Consider the following 17,008-nt stretch of genomic DNA (forward strand, 5'->3'; position numbering starts at 1 on the left):
TGACTTTGGTCCGGCATAGTACACAGCCACCGGTGTTAACCGAGTATATCTAACTTAACCCATAATAATAATAATAATAATAATATAGAAACTTTTTGTAACAAAATTTCGTAACATATGGCGCTACACACAATTTCATATATTTATTACAATTAATAATATAAAAGTTATTTTTAAATAAAATCCGATAACAGGCGGAAAAATTACGCAACTTTTTCTCAATAAACCGTGCTTATAATAAAAAAATAATATAATTACTACAAAGAAAATAATTAATAATATAAAACAAATCGACAAGAAACTCGTTAAATAAATAAATAAATAAATTTGAATCGCCAGACGATAAAATTCTTCTCACCAGGTGTCTCGCTTTAGTTTTCTTCAGAGGTGGAAATTGCATCCGCCCCTTACAGCACCGAGTCGCAGTGTTTACGAGTGTCGGAGGAGGAAAACCGGATTAAAAAAACATGGATGCAACTACAGAGAATCCGCCCCAAGATGCCACACGCCGTCTCCAACCCAAAAAGCAGACGTTAGACGATGCATACGCTGCTCCAGCGAACTTTCTAGAAATCGATGTAGTCAATCCTATGACTCATGGCGTGGCAAGGAAGAGACACACCGACTACGAAGTTCGAATGAGAGTGAGTATAACGCGTGGTTAATGCTAATTCGCCCGCTTTACGCGTATTAAGCCGCGCGTAACTGTTTAAAGAGCGGTAATGTAAGCCTAAAGTCCCGTGTTACGTGTCGTCTGTTACTCGAACGTACGTAATTGGATTACTGGACGTTAAAAATTGCCGTTAAGTTGCGTGTTATAAACGTAACTTGCTTATTTATCACGGAATTTAATTGGGGATGAATTAATTTCCGTTTAAAATTTAAATTGCTGCATTGGTTACATATAATGTGAAAGTAAACATAACTGCCCCTTTTAACACATAATGTATATGTATACAATGCACTATCACAGCAGAATTATATTAAAAAACCCTTTAGTGCAGTGATTTCCAAACTTTTCAAGCCACTGCTCCCTTGGTTCGGTAAACTTACATTCAATGTCCCCGACCATACCCCAACACCCCTTAACCCATTTAATCTTCTGTGACAAAGGCTTGGAAATATTCTTAAACTTTTCTATGATACTCACACCACATTGCTTTCCACATCTGAAACCATTAAATGCAATGTTTCATACCCATTTTAACAGGAAAGGCAAAGGTTGTCAGTGACCCCAACCCTCTCCTATTGTTACTGTTCAGTACCATGCAGTACTCCAGTGACCCCTGCCACCCACTTCCTTGTTTTTGCTCCCTTAGATTTACTCACCGTCCACGGGGACAGTAGCACTCACTTTGAGAACTGCTGCTCTAGTGTGATGCATTGTAAATGCTTGTCAAATCATTAAATGTGATTGCCAAATTAATTGGGTTACTTTACCCGCTACTATTGAATATATATTGAGTAATTTTGTACTAGATGTAGGCATTATGTGTTATCTCATATTATAATTAATATTTATTGAATTTAGAATGTTCTGTAGGAAGGGAATTTGACTCGAACCTGTAACCGCTGCTTATTGCGCGGATGCTTTGCCAGTTACTTGACATTTGCCGTGGCACTCTGCTGGCTATCGCTTTACCCCAGTCTGATGTGTATATACATATATAAATATCTGAAAACCCAATAAGCTGAATGATTGCCTGATTAATCTGGCAATTGCTTGGTTTGTTATAAATATTGGACTTTGGAAGAAGAAAAGGTCGTTTTTTTAATATTTCGACTAGTTCCAGGTTGGGTTTTTCTATTTTTCTTATACAGAATCCCAGATGTTTTTCATGCTGTCGACTCCATTAAACGTTCTAAAATGCTGAAATTTCTCTCTCAATTTGATAGAGCAATATTTAATAAGTAAAAGAAGTAAGTGTATACTATATAAAATATAGCTTTTAAAATATTTTGCAGCGTTTATAGAGAATGTTCAATAGAACAAATCTTGTATGAAACTTGTTCCGACATCTTAAAGTTTTTTTTAATTCACTGCTTGAATGAGATTTTATTTCACTGCCTATTTGTTTTACACTACTAGGTATTATTTGACGTAATTTTATGCATCACATAAAATTTTAAAATTCAAAATATTGGCATCTTGTAATTTGAGATAAATATTAAAGAGCATAATTTATGTTTAGTCTGTAGCCAGAAGGTTATACTATTTTTGAAAATTTGTATAAATTTATCAAAAATTATCTCAATGTTTAAACATTGCTCACAGTAATTGAATTTTTTTTTCCCTTTAAAGAGATTTATAATTATAGTGGTATAAATTAGAAGATAGAGAAGATATATTGTCCTTACCTAATAAGCTGCATAATTATAATTAACTTAGACAAGCTTAATCAAGTTTTATTGAATATAACTACTTTAATGATTGAAATTTCAGTGTATGTCGGGCTTTAAATTTTTTTCTGCATTAAGAATAAATGCTTTTATTTGGATGATTGGCAGTACTTATATTTTACCCATAAATTAGCTAAAGTATATGGCATTGACAGTTTTTATATCAGATTATTTAATATTTTTAATTCAAAATAAGTTCATTTAATATGGAATTGCATTGTGAAAATGTGTTAAATTATCTATTGAAGTTTGTTCTAAAGTAGCATATCAAGCTACATAATTCTCTTAACTTTTTTATTAAATTGGCAAATGAAGTATGTAAAATTGTGTGTATCAATAACTTTAAAATATCAATAGCACATGTTAGCTGTTATATGGAAAATTTTAATTACTGTTTAACTAAGATTGTTGAATGAAGTATAATAGTTGCAGATATAATATGTGAAAAAATGTGTCGTTATTTACAATCGCTGATTTTACTCTTTGGATTGCAATAAATTGGCATTGATGGCAGTTGTATTTAGGCATGGTTATCATGATTTGATAAGGTCACATTCAAATTAGATAGGACTAACTAATCAATAGATAAAAGGAAGTGCAATCTTAGCACTTCTGCCCTCTTAATTTGGTTTGTTTGTATTTTCACTTCTGTGGTTTGTTCTCAAAGTTTTTCTATTAGATTACCTTAATTTGATGTCATTCTGTTCCTTTTCTCTATTTACATTATCTGATATTTACAGTCTTGCATTTGTATATTAATCATAACCACTTTAAAACTACATTTTAATATTCCGTACAAACTTCTGAGAAAATAGGCTTTTGAGATAAGATTAAATAATTTGCCCTTGATAAATGATACCAGAACCTATAAATTATCAGTTTAATCAGCAAAACAAATGCTCTTCTATCTAACCAGTTCATTTTATTTTATGTAATGGAAAAAATTAATCTAATCCTCCTTTATAAAATGCAATTTGCTTCTTATTTGGGTGGAAAATTAATGTTCTCTGTTGCATTAACTGTTTATTTTGATGTAATATATATATATTTATAGTGGCACCATTAATCTGTTGTTTATTTAAGTTTGTTATTATGCTAGCAGACTTTTTATCCTTCATTTAAACAAATAAAGGGGGGAACTAGCATATCAGAGAACAAAGTTTGCTATCAGGGTGTCTAATGGTGTGAATCATGAATGAATAAAAATATAAATTGTGTCATAAAAATAATTGCCAATTCATTGTACAAAGTTCATTCATGTTTGTTTTTATCCTATGCTGCTGAATTATGAGAAACTACTAATACATTTTAAACTGGATTATAATACTGTCTTAAATAACAGGATGCTCTTTTTATCACATTGGATGCCATAAAAATTGGACTTTCCTTCTTAAATTTGATTACTTGAAATGCATTTTGGGTTTCCCAAATACAAAACCCTTCTTCAGTCTAGACATTTCAAAATTGCCATTTAAAAAATACTTTAGCATCAAATCTATCAACTGACAATCCTGGCTGCTATTTGAAAATTCAAATTAGCCTTTAAAAGTTCTGCATCTAAGCATCTATAATGAACTGTGCCTAAAGGTTAATCTTTTTTTAACTAGAATGAACCTTCAGATACAACATCCTATGGATGAAAACAGGATTACAATCAACTTTAAAGTGTTTTTAGAAAATGGAGGGTATCTTAGAAATGAGATTTGTGTACAAAATTAACTTATTGTAGTCCAAAATCAAACATGTTCAAATTATTCCTTCCTGTTTGTAATTTGTTTTTACTTTTAAACAGTTTATTCCTAGATGAGAGAAGATTTATTTGATGACATCCATAAAGTTCTTTTGATTTGTGTACGTGTGTATTATCTTGCATTTATGAGAAGTCAGGATACTTGGCATGTCCATATGTACCTTTTAACTTCATTTGGAATACAGATAATGGAATAAAATTCATTATTTTTGTATTTTAACATTTTTCTTTCCTTTAATTTCTGCATTTATTTATAATGTAAAGATTTGTTACTTATTTTTAAGCCTGGATTCTGAGCCTGGATTAAGGATAAGTTATTTGCAAAAACTTCATACTTGCAGCAGACAACTCCAAGATGATGGTTTGAGTGTATTTGATTCTTTGTAATACAGTAGTAACACTGTCATAATTTTAATACTACACTGCAATGAATGAATGAATGTATTAAAAGTACCATATTAAATTTTATATATTATCCTATATATTGTATTTCCAATATTCTAAACTGAAAATGATTTCAAAATTGATAGTAGCAGTAAAATAATACATCTTGCTAGTTATGGACGCATACTGATTTGTTGTTGTACTTCAGGATGTTAAAATATTAAGTGGACAAACAATTGGAAGTTAGAATGAAAATTTGTTTAAAGCCATTGTTTCAGAAATTATGAAATATCTAATTAAGTTTTGCATAATCTGTTCTCAGATATAAGCTTGTTTTAACCAGAACATCTATGTAAAATAAAAGGTGTAAACATTTACTTGTAAAATCTTTTTTTTATCTAATCTTAAATGATTTTTTGATTGTTTACTGTAAAAATGCGACAAGATTTATCATAAATGGAAATTATCAGACTAGATAATCTTGGGTAATGTACCGCTACAAGTGTTTATATATACACAGTGGAACCTCGCTTAACGAGCATAATTTGTTTCAGAATCTTGTTAAGCAAAACAGTTTTTCCCGTAGAAATTAATGTAAAATATAATGATGCATTTCATGCCGAAAAAATACTCAAATATTTTATGTATGACATTTATTCAGAGAAAAGTATACAATATACATTAAGAAGTGTGAATCATCATCATTATTTCTTCTAGCATGGAATGAACCAACCTGGATGGTGAATTTGATTTGCAGAAAACAAAAAAATCACAGATAATGTCTGAAGGTGCCAAATGATATACCAAATTCTTGGGCTATCTAAAGGCTATAATTAAATATTAGAAATGAATTAATTTGACTAGAGATAGGCAGTTATGCTGCCATCTCATTAAATTTAACAATTATAAATAAATTTTAATTTAGACATTTTTTAAAATTTAATTTGGAATTGGTCATTAAATTTAGTAGGAGATGGCATGTTTATTATATCATATAACGGGCTATGATTATCGATCTTTATACGTAATATGTAAACACAAGTTTGGAAAAATGCGTGATTATGAGCAACACTAAGATGCTAGTGGAACAAGTGCTAAACACAGACTGATGGAGCATGCGTACAATCCGGGATTTCCCCTCTCCATGTCACTCATTATGCGAAACATTGCTCGTTAAGCAAGTCATTTTTTTTACAATTTGTTTTGCTCGTTAATTGAGGTTCCACTGTAAATGATTCCTGAACATATACTGTATGTGCGCGCACGCACATGAAAAACGTTGTTTATACACATATATAAGAAAGTTGTAGTACTTACTTTTACACACTCCATTTAATATAAATTATCAATGTTAAAATAGAATTTTTTTCAAAGTATTTGACCTAAGTCATTAGGAAAGTTAAGATTTGCTGCTATTTTTCTCAGAGTAATTTTAGTTATTTGTACTTATCATTAAATCTAAATATATTAAATCCAAAATCTGAAAATATACTGATTTACAATTTAACTCTTGGTTTATAGAATGGTGATTATCAAATGTATTTTTTAAAAAGTTCCTCTGCAGTGGTCTATGCTCGTGTGGCTTGGCCGAGTGGCAACGACAACTTTTTTGATAGATTATGATTATGTTGATCGTTGCATAAAAGTGATAATTTCAGAGATTGACTTTCTTAAGTTCTTACCATACATTGTTTTACAAAACAAAATCCTATATTGGTTATTTTAAAAACCATCTAATGAAGCAGTTTATTAACAGATACCTGTCTTAAGTGGACAGTTTGATATGGAAAGTTTGTTAAACTTTGATTAAATTTTAAAATAAAAACATTGCAAGAAATATTAAAATTATAAATTTAACAATAAGCAGGTATAACAAACAATAAAGAACCCTTAAAATCCAATAACAAAGATTGTTTAATAAAAACTTGTAATGAACGTTTTTGACCTTAACCAAGGTCTGCTTCAGGTTTTGAACCAATGAAATTCCAAATTAGAATGCTATTTTTAAAATTTGAAACAAAAATTAAACTATAAAAAATATTTAAAAAATGTACAGTAGAGCATTGATTAACCGACTTATCGGTTAACCGACTGCGTTCTAGTCGGCAAATTCAAATGTCCGCTAGTGATGTGGCGCTTCAATATTTGGTTATGTCTTGGCTACTTTAATATTATTTTTGTTAAATTTTTGCATGTTTTAGCTGGCAGCACTGGCTCGACCTGAAAGGGAGGCTAGTATTTAAACCAGGCCTAATACACTATACTAATAATGTATTTTTTCATACTTTTAGGTTATCCGACCAACCCCAGTCCCCAATTAAGTCGGATAATTGATGCTCTACTGTAATATACAAATTATTTTTAGGATATAACTTAATAGCAAATAATAATAGTTAATTTGTCAGCATTACCAGGTTTTTCATAAAAGTACTGCCATGCATATGATAGTGTTACTGTCCATAAAGTTAATGCATTTGCCATTCAGGCCAGCCTTGTATATTTCTAAGGCTTTTAGGGCCCTAATATGATCTGTTTGGAAGGATTGCCTTATTAACCTGACATTTTTGGAGGTCAGGGTCAGTGACATAAGTGGACAGGGCAGTGGTATGCCATTTGTTTACAATGTCATAACAGTGTTCTTGCACCCTTTTTTGTAGTGAGAACCAATGTGAACTAAATCCTTTTGGAACCTGTTTTCCCTCACAGGAACACTAAACACCCGGGGCTCTACGTTTGTCGATTTTGTTCTTTCCATTGTGTAATAACTTACATATTGAGTGACTTCTTGTAAGCGATCTTGGTACCTGTAAGGCCAGCAATTTCTTCATATATGGTGTGTAAATATTGGTTATACTCTATTATAGTATGCCTGGAGTTAGGGTTGCAATCCTGACTATTGTTAGAAGTTCCTTGGCTGTTGGAGGAGTGCGCATGGCTTGTTGGTTGGAGTAGGCACGGGATAAACTACATATTGGGTACCTTCTCTACGCATGTTTTACTGCAATGTCCTCGAGATGTTTTAGTTCTACTATATTCTCTTCCCAATTAGTATAGTGTGTAAAGGCTCATAAGTCATACATCCTGCATTTTCACTTGCAGTAGATCTGGAACATCCATGAGCAAGCAGTAATGCTCGCTTATGGATGTTCCAGTTTATCTTTGGTGATTGCATAATCTCATGAGGAATCAGGCTTGCTAGATTTCTGGACCTTTCTCCCCTGGCTTTTGGGGTTTCTGGAAGATATTGCAGTTTTTCCTATACAAATGCTGGAAATATCGTATGTAAAATTTTTCCACTGCAGTAATTTTTCAAACATCCTGTACCAGACCCATTATTAAAATTAATTTTACTGTTAGGTAATTTGAATTACTGTTTAGATATTTTACATATAAGTCAGATGTCAAATGCAAATTTTGTTACTACAAGCAAATTTTTTTGATGATTGAGTAAGATTTTATTAGACTTTCTCATTGTGTGAAACTTAAAGCAAACTTTTTTCAATAGGTTATTCTAACTTACTGAATGTTGTTAAATTATTTTATGAATTTTTAAAAATTTTGCTAAGCTCTGCTAGTGTAAGACATCATTTAGTTTAATGTATCAGAGAACCAGATGCGACAGATGTTATCCACAATGCGTAATTGTTTAAAAGTAATTTTTTAGTTTGTGTTAGTTTTTAAGAGAACTTGTTTTGAAATCAACACACAAGTCTAATCCTAATCCCAATTACTTTAAATTCAAAATATTTTCAAAAAATATTCAAGTCATATTAATCAATTTCTTAAATTTTTGAGATTTAAGCTACTTTGTATGTGTTTTTGGTTTGTATGGGGAAAACAGTTTTATTTTCTGTCAAGTGAAAGTTACAGGAGAAAAATTTTTGAACAGTTCTAAGTATGACTCACTAGTTAGATTTTTCATAATATTTTTTTTATTATTAACTTTGCTGCTTCTCCCCTCTTTATCACATTCATTTTTACAGTAAATTATTAGGGCTTAAAACAAGCACCAAATATTTAAACCATTTATTTAAATTTGGTTACTATAAAATGGTTTTAATGGTTATTTAAAATACAAAAACTTATGTAATAATGGTAATTTTCAATGATTATTCCCAGTTTAAGACTAAAAGTCTAAGATTTTTTTTTCTTGTCCTGTTGTGGAGTTTTTCCAAGTGTACGGTGGGGGAGACTGGGCCCCATCATTCACGAAAAATTCTGGGGTTGCTCACAAGTATTAGATTGTAAATTCTCAGAGCAATGGCTGATGACTGAATGGTATGGTTAAAGCATTGTATGGAATTCTCGATAAGTACGTGTCTAATTTTTTAAGATCAGTTTAATAATGACTTTATTTTTAATGAATGAATTTTTAAAATTTTTAATTAGAAACAAAGCTGTATTACTCCTACTGTTTTTTTTTGTTTAAATATAATTATTAATAGTGTAATAAAAGTTTAGGTTACCAAATGTGTAATTCAGAAAACAAAATTTTAATGGAATGATGTGACTTTTGTTGGCCTTCTCCTTCAGCATTATTAATCCAACTTTCCATAAGGTCATTTTTTTCTGATTTTGGCTTCATTTTTGCAACTTTATGTCCTGTTACCTAATTACATTCAGTATGAATTTTATTGTTCAGTGTTGCTTGCTCTGGAAGGTTAGACCAGTGATGCATAAATTTTTTTCAGTTACATCTCCCTTTATAGCCACTTTGCTGTTTGTGGTCCTTCAGATTCCTCTTTCGGGGATGCATGCCAGGTTTTATACATAGAATTTTCAAGTGCTACTAAATCAGTCTCCTCTGACCAGATTACTATGTAAGCCGACGAGGGCCATTGTAAAGGCCAAAATGCATACCGGGATTTGAAGTTATTAATAAAGACTTTTGTGATGTGTGATTAATTCATATTTAATGGTTATAATACATGATTTTAATAATTATTTCAATGTTTAATTGGCCTCAAATTAAAATCTATCAATAGTATTAAATACTAGGAATCAGTTTCATTTGGGTGTGGCCAAGCCCACAGAGATGACGTGGCGGATGATGAGGGGGGAAAACATTTCTGGATTGAACGGGTTGTGATGCTTCGAATATCTGACTGGGACAACTCAAGCCATCTAGAAGCCTCACACATAAAGATTAACATAAACTGTTACATAAACACTTCTGTACTTTAATTAAGAATTAATCATACTTATTAAATATACTCGTTTTGCTGCTTGTTTTAATGGTTATTTTTTTATTACAGACAAATCTGCCAGTTTTCAAAATGAAAGAATCCAGTGTTCGTAGACGCTACAGTGATTTTGAATGGTTGAGAAATGAATTGGAGAGAGATAGTAAGGTATGTAAAGTTAAGAAAATTAAAATGAGTTCCTTACTCCTTCAAAGGGAAATTTTTAAATTTAAAGCATGGTTTACACAAGTTAGTATCCTATTTGTTCATTAAAACATTGACTTAATTATCTATTCAGTTTTTAATAAGTCATTTGATTAGTTTTTTAAATATAAACAAAATATTCTTTAAATTGTTACGTTATTAATGATTTTTGAATAGTTAAATTTATGTAGAGAAGTGCTTTAGAAAAGATGAGGACAGACTGGATATATTGTAGAATAATGTTCAAATAAGGCTGTTAGTTGTATTAATGTGAATTGCTGGGAAATCTGTTTTCATAATTTTCTGTAATGTTTATAAGTGGTGATTCTTTCAAATATTTAAGACTTTATTTTATGAGGAACCTTTTACACACAAGTATTCCAAACAGTTTTATGCTAAGTGAAGATCGGGAATGATTGGATGCAGCAACGTTTGGAACTTTCTTCTTTCTATAGACCAGTGGGTCTCAAAGTGTGGTTTACTGGTATTCAGGTATGCACCAGGATGCAAATTGAGATTTTTCAATGTGCAGTTTTATGCTGTTTAGCCAGAAGCCAAAAATTTTTATGCATTACTTATATCAAATTTTGCTTATTTAATAATTGCATTTTGGCAGTCACCCAAAGGTGACTTTTACAAGATAAGTATATGGAGACATAGGTCTACCACATCTGTGATCTTGGTTTAAGTGGTCCATAGATCAGATTCCGCTGAATTAGACAAGTTCTTTATAATGCAAAATTCATTAGTGCAATCAAAAGGCTTCCTTCATTTTACTGGCATCTCTGACGACAGCTAAATCATTGCCGAGACGTAGTCAATGTTGCCACCTGCAATGAAAAAGTCCTGAAAACAAGTTTGTTGGTGGATGTATAAAAGTATTTTTCCCAAAGTTTTGTATAAATCTTTCAGTAGCTAAATGTCTTTCTATAATTGTAAATATGTTAGACAGCAAATATAATTTTTGAATTTATATATAAGCTGATATAACAAGTGGTGATTACTATTGAAATTTCTGAATAATTATGAATAAAAGTAGAATGTGTGTGTGTGTGTGATAGGGAGATGTAAAAGTAGGTATACAGTTGTGAATCTGAAAAATAATGTGTGGTTGTGAGTTGTTTATTTTTAGTTTTATTATTTTGCATCCCTCATTTGTGATTTGTGTAAGAATTTTTTTTTTCTTCTCCCTCCTGTAATAAAAACTGCATGCTACTTTTGTTTCCCTCCATACATTATAAATTTTAAATGAATAGTGAAGGTTATAATATATGAATTTTAAATGTATATTTGCATTAGATGGTGATTAATCAGTATGTTGCAACAGTTGGTTTTTTTCATATTCTGAATTTATTACTTTAAAAGTATTTCCTTATTTCAACTTGTATGAAACTTATCAGCTTTAAACATTTTAATTCTTAGAAATTATACAGAGGATTTTTTTTACAAGGAATCAAATTACTTTGTAAGGAACTTTAAGATTTAATTGCATAGGTGTTATTTCATTTACTCTTATTATTTAGTCATTATAAAAATTACTTAAATTAAAGCAAAATTAAATTACTAATTATAATTATTTTTATCAGATATTAAATGATTTCCAAACACTAAATGATTATTAAAGAACTTTAATTTGCTAGTATATTGCAGAATTTAATGAAAACATACTACAATATTAATTCTGTGGTTTGTTTTATCCTTTATTACTGATTTATTTCATAAGATATTGTTTGAAAACTGATTTATGAAGGGGGAAGCAAACAATTACAATCAAGAAGTTGCAAATTGTATTTGTTATTCAGTAAAAGTTAGTTTTTATCTTGATCTCAAACTGTAGAGTTGAGTTTGGCTCTGATAGAAAGATCTCTCCCTAAACATTCCTTTTGTTGTACAGTTATTTCTGTTAAAATATCTATACCATTCCAAATATTTTGATTCTTGTATATTATCTTATAATTTGTGATGAAATAAGTGTAAAGTTTAACCCAAATTGTTTTTTCCAGAGTGAAATTTTCACTCCAGGAAAAAGTTTGGGTCGGATTTTACATTCAAGGATCCTTCTTAACAAGTGAGTAAATGTTTAGCTTTAATAGTTTGAGTTTTTTCTTTAGTTTGGACTCCATTGGAGAACAAATATGAATATGAAGTGTTGGAAGAATAATTTTAAAGAGTATTGTAGATTAAGGTTATACAGATTTTGAATGCTTGATGTATTGAGAGCATACAAATATTTAGGTAGATTTATTAAATTATAGTATTTCATTACAGTTATATGGGAAGTATCTTACTCATTAGTATAAAGTGCAAGTAGTAATGTTTTGGGTGATGGTAAGAATGAGTGAACTGATAAATTTAAGGCTAAGTAACAGATTGCTATCTTGTATTAATGGCTTTAAATTTATAAAATTCTGGAAGTAAAGTTTAATCCAGAGCAGTGCTCAAACCATTTATTTCAGCTTAGAGTATGCAGGTTTCCAATGTTGCTAGCTGTATGTCCATTTGATCTCCATTTTTTTGTTTGAAAAGAGATTGGATTGGGAATTAATTTCCAATTATTAATTTTTAATACATTATAATGATGTAACTCTAAATTTTGACCAAATTTTAGTTTTATCACTAATATTAGTCTGAAAGTAACCTGATTTTATACATAGATTTTATTAAACATAATTATTGTGTATGAATAATAAATTGTACCGCATAACTAAATAAGATTAAGTAAAAGTAAAACTTGTAAGAAATAGCATGAGCTTGGTGCCAGCTATGCTTACTGTGCTATTAGCTTAGTGCAGTGGTCCTCAAACTTTGAGGCTGTGGAACACCATTAATATACATATTAAACACCTTAATAACTGGTATATAATAATTAAAAAACACCAGTCACTAAGCAAGTTAAACAACAAAAATACTTAATATAAGTTTGGTTAAACAAAAAATATTTAATACTTATTACATATTTAGTCAATTCTGTATACCACTGTTCCATCTATTTTCAGTATATTTATTACTATTCTCACAAAATAATATAGCAATAAACTAAAACTTTATTGTATTGAATAAAATTGTAAACATAGAATTGTCTATGTAAAGTAATAAGTTGGAATAAATTTGCAATAACTTTTTCATGGAACACTTGGCAAGTTTGCAGAACACCAGTTGAAAACCATTGGTTTAGTGTCACCAAGTCTACTTTAGTGTCATACTTCTCACAAGTTCTAATTTGATCATCCAGTATAATTTCCAATTTACATTTAATTCAAACAAGTTCCACAGCTTCAGATTATCTAAAATTTTCAAACATGTCTTAAAGTTCAATGTTAATTTTAAAAAATTAATATATCAAAGATAAACTGGTAATAATATGGTATGTGAATTATGCAAGTTCCTCTGTGCATTTAGTAAAAATGGAAAATTTCATATATCCTAAACATGTGTATCATGAAAATAGTCAGAATTTTGCCAATTTTTTGATAGTTGCTCAATAATTTGATTTTTTAATAATCATAATTTAAAATACTGCTAGGTTTACATTGGCATACAAACTGCTATGAAGTAGATAGACTGCCAAGTGTTTGACTGGTTCATTAGGAGTTTTTAAGTTAGCATCATAACTTTCTCTAGAAAATTTTGAATTGCTTATAGGTTATATAAGTTTTGTTTTAAATTGAAAAAATTACTGATTTCAAATTGTTTGGAAGTTATGGATTTTTTTTTTCTTATACCTTTAGCAGTGTGCACACACCAGATTGATAAATGCCATATTATACCATTAAGAGAAATTGGGCTAAGTTAGTTACTACTAAAAGTTAAGCTACTAAAAACATGAAAGATATACTTAATATGTTGTTTTGCTCTTTAGATTTTTATAATTTGTAGAGGTTCTTTTTAGGTAATTGTGAAGCCACTCCAGATGAATATAGATGATCCCTTTCCCAAAGAGAAATTTATTTTTCAACTTGGGAGACTTGATTCATTAAGCTGTTTCTAATATTGAAATATGATTTAATGAGCATTCTGACTTTTGGTTTTTATGTAATTATGTGAATATTTGAATTTTCAGATTGTGGTACCTCCTCTTCCCGGCAAGGCTTGGAAAAGACAATTGCCTCTCCGGGGCGACGATGGCATTTTTGAAGAAGAATTTATAGAGGACAGGAAAAAAGGCTTAGAAATGTTTATTAACAAGTGAGTTTATTAAATTATGATTTTGTTAATGTGCCAAACAGCAGTTTAAAAAATCCTAAAGGTGAATTTTAACCAACAGTTCAGAATTAATATTAAATATTTCAAATTTAACTTCATCTTGGGTAAAATAAAAATAAACTTCTGCATAATATGCTTAATGTATGATCTCTTTAAATACACATTTTGGATTGTCAGCTCTCTTCAATCAAACTCTATTTATAAAGTTGTATTAAAAAAGATTTAATTCATAAGAAAAAAATTTCTTTAATATATAGAATGAATTTGAATATCATTGTATTCTAAATGATACTGTCTTGACCAGCTAATAGTTAAATTTGAGTAAGATTGTGACACACTGAACTAGAATTTTTAATGATGAGTTTAACCGATATGTATTGATATCTAATATGTCTGGCAGAACCAGGGATGATGGGAAAATTGGGTTGCAATCCCAAGGTTCAGATTGGTATTCTACCATTTCATTTGTGTAACTTAAGTCTGGTAATTTGTTCCATGAGTATAATGAAATAATATAATTGAAGATTAATCTTCAAAATTAAACTGAAAATGAGTTAAATTTCTGTTAAAAATTGGATCTGTAATCAACATTTATAAAATGATGTTTGATCAAGCCACTCATGTTTGGCAAGCTTCTAAAACAACCAACTTGCCCTTTTTGCTGCTTAGCTCTGCAATTTGTGATGGTCTTGCAGCTATGTGAAACAGTGACTTGTACTAATTGATTAGATTGGTGTAGGACTGCAGAGTTTAGCTGTTTTGTATCCATATGGATTACTTTTTCAGTATTGTTAATACATTGATTGCATGTAACAATTATCTTTGGCACTAACCCTATGATTGCTCTTCATGGACCTGGACAGAACCTGTGATAGGCATGAGAAAAGATACTGTAAATTCCTGAGAATGTAATAATAAAAAATGATGCTTTTAGCCCACGACTATAAATTAGATAGATGGATAGATAGATAACCTAATAAATAGGATTTAACAATTTAGAGGGTTTATCACACCAAGGCCGATCTGGTCCTTCTTTCTGTCGGCCTTGGTGTGATAAGCCCTCAATTGTTAAATCCTATTTATTAGGTTATCCCTAACTCTATCTAATCTCGAGAATGTGTTAAATTCTGTCAAAATTCAAACACCTTTGCTGGAGTAGTTTTTTTAGCTTGTCCGTTTTTCATGAGAAATTGACATTTCTAATTGAAATGTAAATTTTCATTCCCATATGTTTATTATTATTATTAAAAAAAAATAGCATTAACAGGATAGGCACAGCTATGGCACTTAAGTTTTCAACTAGCCCAGAAATAGTCCCCAGTTTTCCCTTTCAGCAGTCTTATTTCCATGTTTATAGTTTTCTTTTGCTTATCACTCTTCAAATTGGTGGGGTTTTCCCCATACTATATTTGGAATTTGTTATCCCAAAAGTTACCCTAGTTGTAGGCAGCTTAACTATCCACTTCCAAAATTTAATTTTTCAGTATATTTAAAATTTTGTTAGTCTTAAATAGCCATTCTGTTCCTTCTTATTGTTGATTGTCCAAGTGCATACAAAAGACAAATTGCTAATGCATAATGCTCTGCAAGTTCTTGGAAATGAGGAATCTACATTGGTTGAGTTGTAGATTGTACAGCCTCATGCTGTAAAATGTGAAAGTCAAATTTTTTATTTTATGTAGCTTCAGAAATTGTTTTTATATTATCTTTATTCATTTTCAGGGTGGCCGGACATCCACTCGCCCAGAACGAACGATGCCTCCACATGTTCTTACAGGATCCGGTGCTCGACAAGAACTACGTTCCGGGGAAAATTCGAAACACATGAACGGCGCAGAGACGGATGCGCAGATCTACCGGTTTCGTCATTCCTAAAGGTGATGTGCTTTGTTGCTCTTTGGAATTCGAGCAAAAGGTGACTCTTATCGTTACGTGCACTGCCTTCCTTCGACATTCTTTCTCGACATAATAGCCATCATGTAAAATTAAATATTAAATATATATTATACAAACATACATATATACAGAATATAAATACTTTGAATAAAGCTATTTTTGATTTCTCATTTTCAATAAAAGAAACAAACTGATTTTGTAAGAAATTCTATCTAGTTTTGAGAACATTACTTCATGTGACACACGGTTAAAATTTGTAACATATTTTTGTTATTCATTTTAATTTCTTATGTCCTAATATAAATCTTTATAGATGTAAAAAAAATAAATAGGTAAATCAAAGCGATACTAGTAACAGATTGTTTCCAGTAACAATATACAGCAGCTAGAATATAAAATCGTCATCAAACATCTCTGGAAATTTTGTATTCATTCACATTCATACATAGAAAATTCAATTTCTGTTGTTTAATAATTACTGGATTATCTAGAATAAAATTATTACCATTTACATGTAATAATTTTACTTGATATTATGTACTGGTATGCAAATGTTCTTTGTTTTGCATAATAAAAAAAATTTTGAAAGAACATATTTCTTTCTTTCTCAGTTTATCAGGCAACTCGGATGTGTACGGGTTCTCTCTCAAAATAAAATGATGCGGCAAACATATTTGCATTTTTGATAGTCAAAATTTATCATTAGTATCCTAACGCAAATTCAGTTGGAAGAAAATATTTCTTTTCGTGGTCCGGTAATTAAAATTAATAGTTGGACGGATTGGCACCGATATGTAAAGGAATGCCATTTAAACATGTGTAAAAAATCTTTGGTTTTTAGATGCATTTATATTATGTATTAATGTAATTTTTGTGACATTCCAATAACATCACCACCACCACTACCAGATTCAAGTTCAGATCTTTTTTTTTAAATAGTGATTTTCTTTCTAATAAGATTTTTAAGTTAATTCAATTTGATAGACTT

At 30.3% G+C, this 17,008-nt stretch overlaps 1 protein-coding gene across 1 annotated transcript; it reads left to right on the forward strand.

Moving 5' to 3' along the window:
- The first annotated feature begins 353 nt into the window (after positions 1-353).
- LOC136971828 (sorting nexin-12-like) lies at positions 354-16,611 on the forward strand. The gene is made up of 4 exons (XM_067266331.1): positions 354-644; positions 9,790-9,885; positions 13,982-14,106; positions 15,847-16,611. Exons 1-4 carry the CDS (start codon positions 468-470, stop codon positions 15,950-15,952), a joined length of 504 nt encoding a protein of 167 aa, XP_067122432.1. The 5' UTR covers positions 354-467; the 3' UTR covers positions 15,953-16,611.
- Positions 16,612-17,008: the final 397 nt, after the last annotated feature.

This window comes from Centruroides vittatus, unplaced genomic scaffold, assembly GCF_030686945.1.
Source record: "Centruroides vittatus isolate TY-2023 unplaced genomic scaffold, ASM3068694v2 contig_2726, whole genome shotgun sequence".
NCBI classification, from domain to species: Eukaryota; Metazoa; Arthropoda; class Arachnida; order Scorpiones; family Buthidae; genus Centruroides; species Centruroides vittatus.

Bases quoted from the DNA above. Each gene is read 5' to 3' on its own strand.
- LOC136971828 (XM_067266331.1), top strand. From the start codon at position 468: ATGGATGCAACTACAGAGAATCCGCCCCAAGATGCCACACGCCGTCTC. The intron at 645-9,789 runs GTGAGTATAACG...TTTTTATTACAG, and splicing joins ACTACGAAGTTCGAATGAGA to ACAAATCTGCCAGTTTTCAA. The intron at 9,886-13,981 runs GTATGTAAAGTT...TTGAATTTTCAG, and splicing joins AATTGGAGAGAGATAGTAAG to ATTGTGGTACCTCCTCTTCC.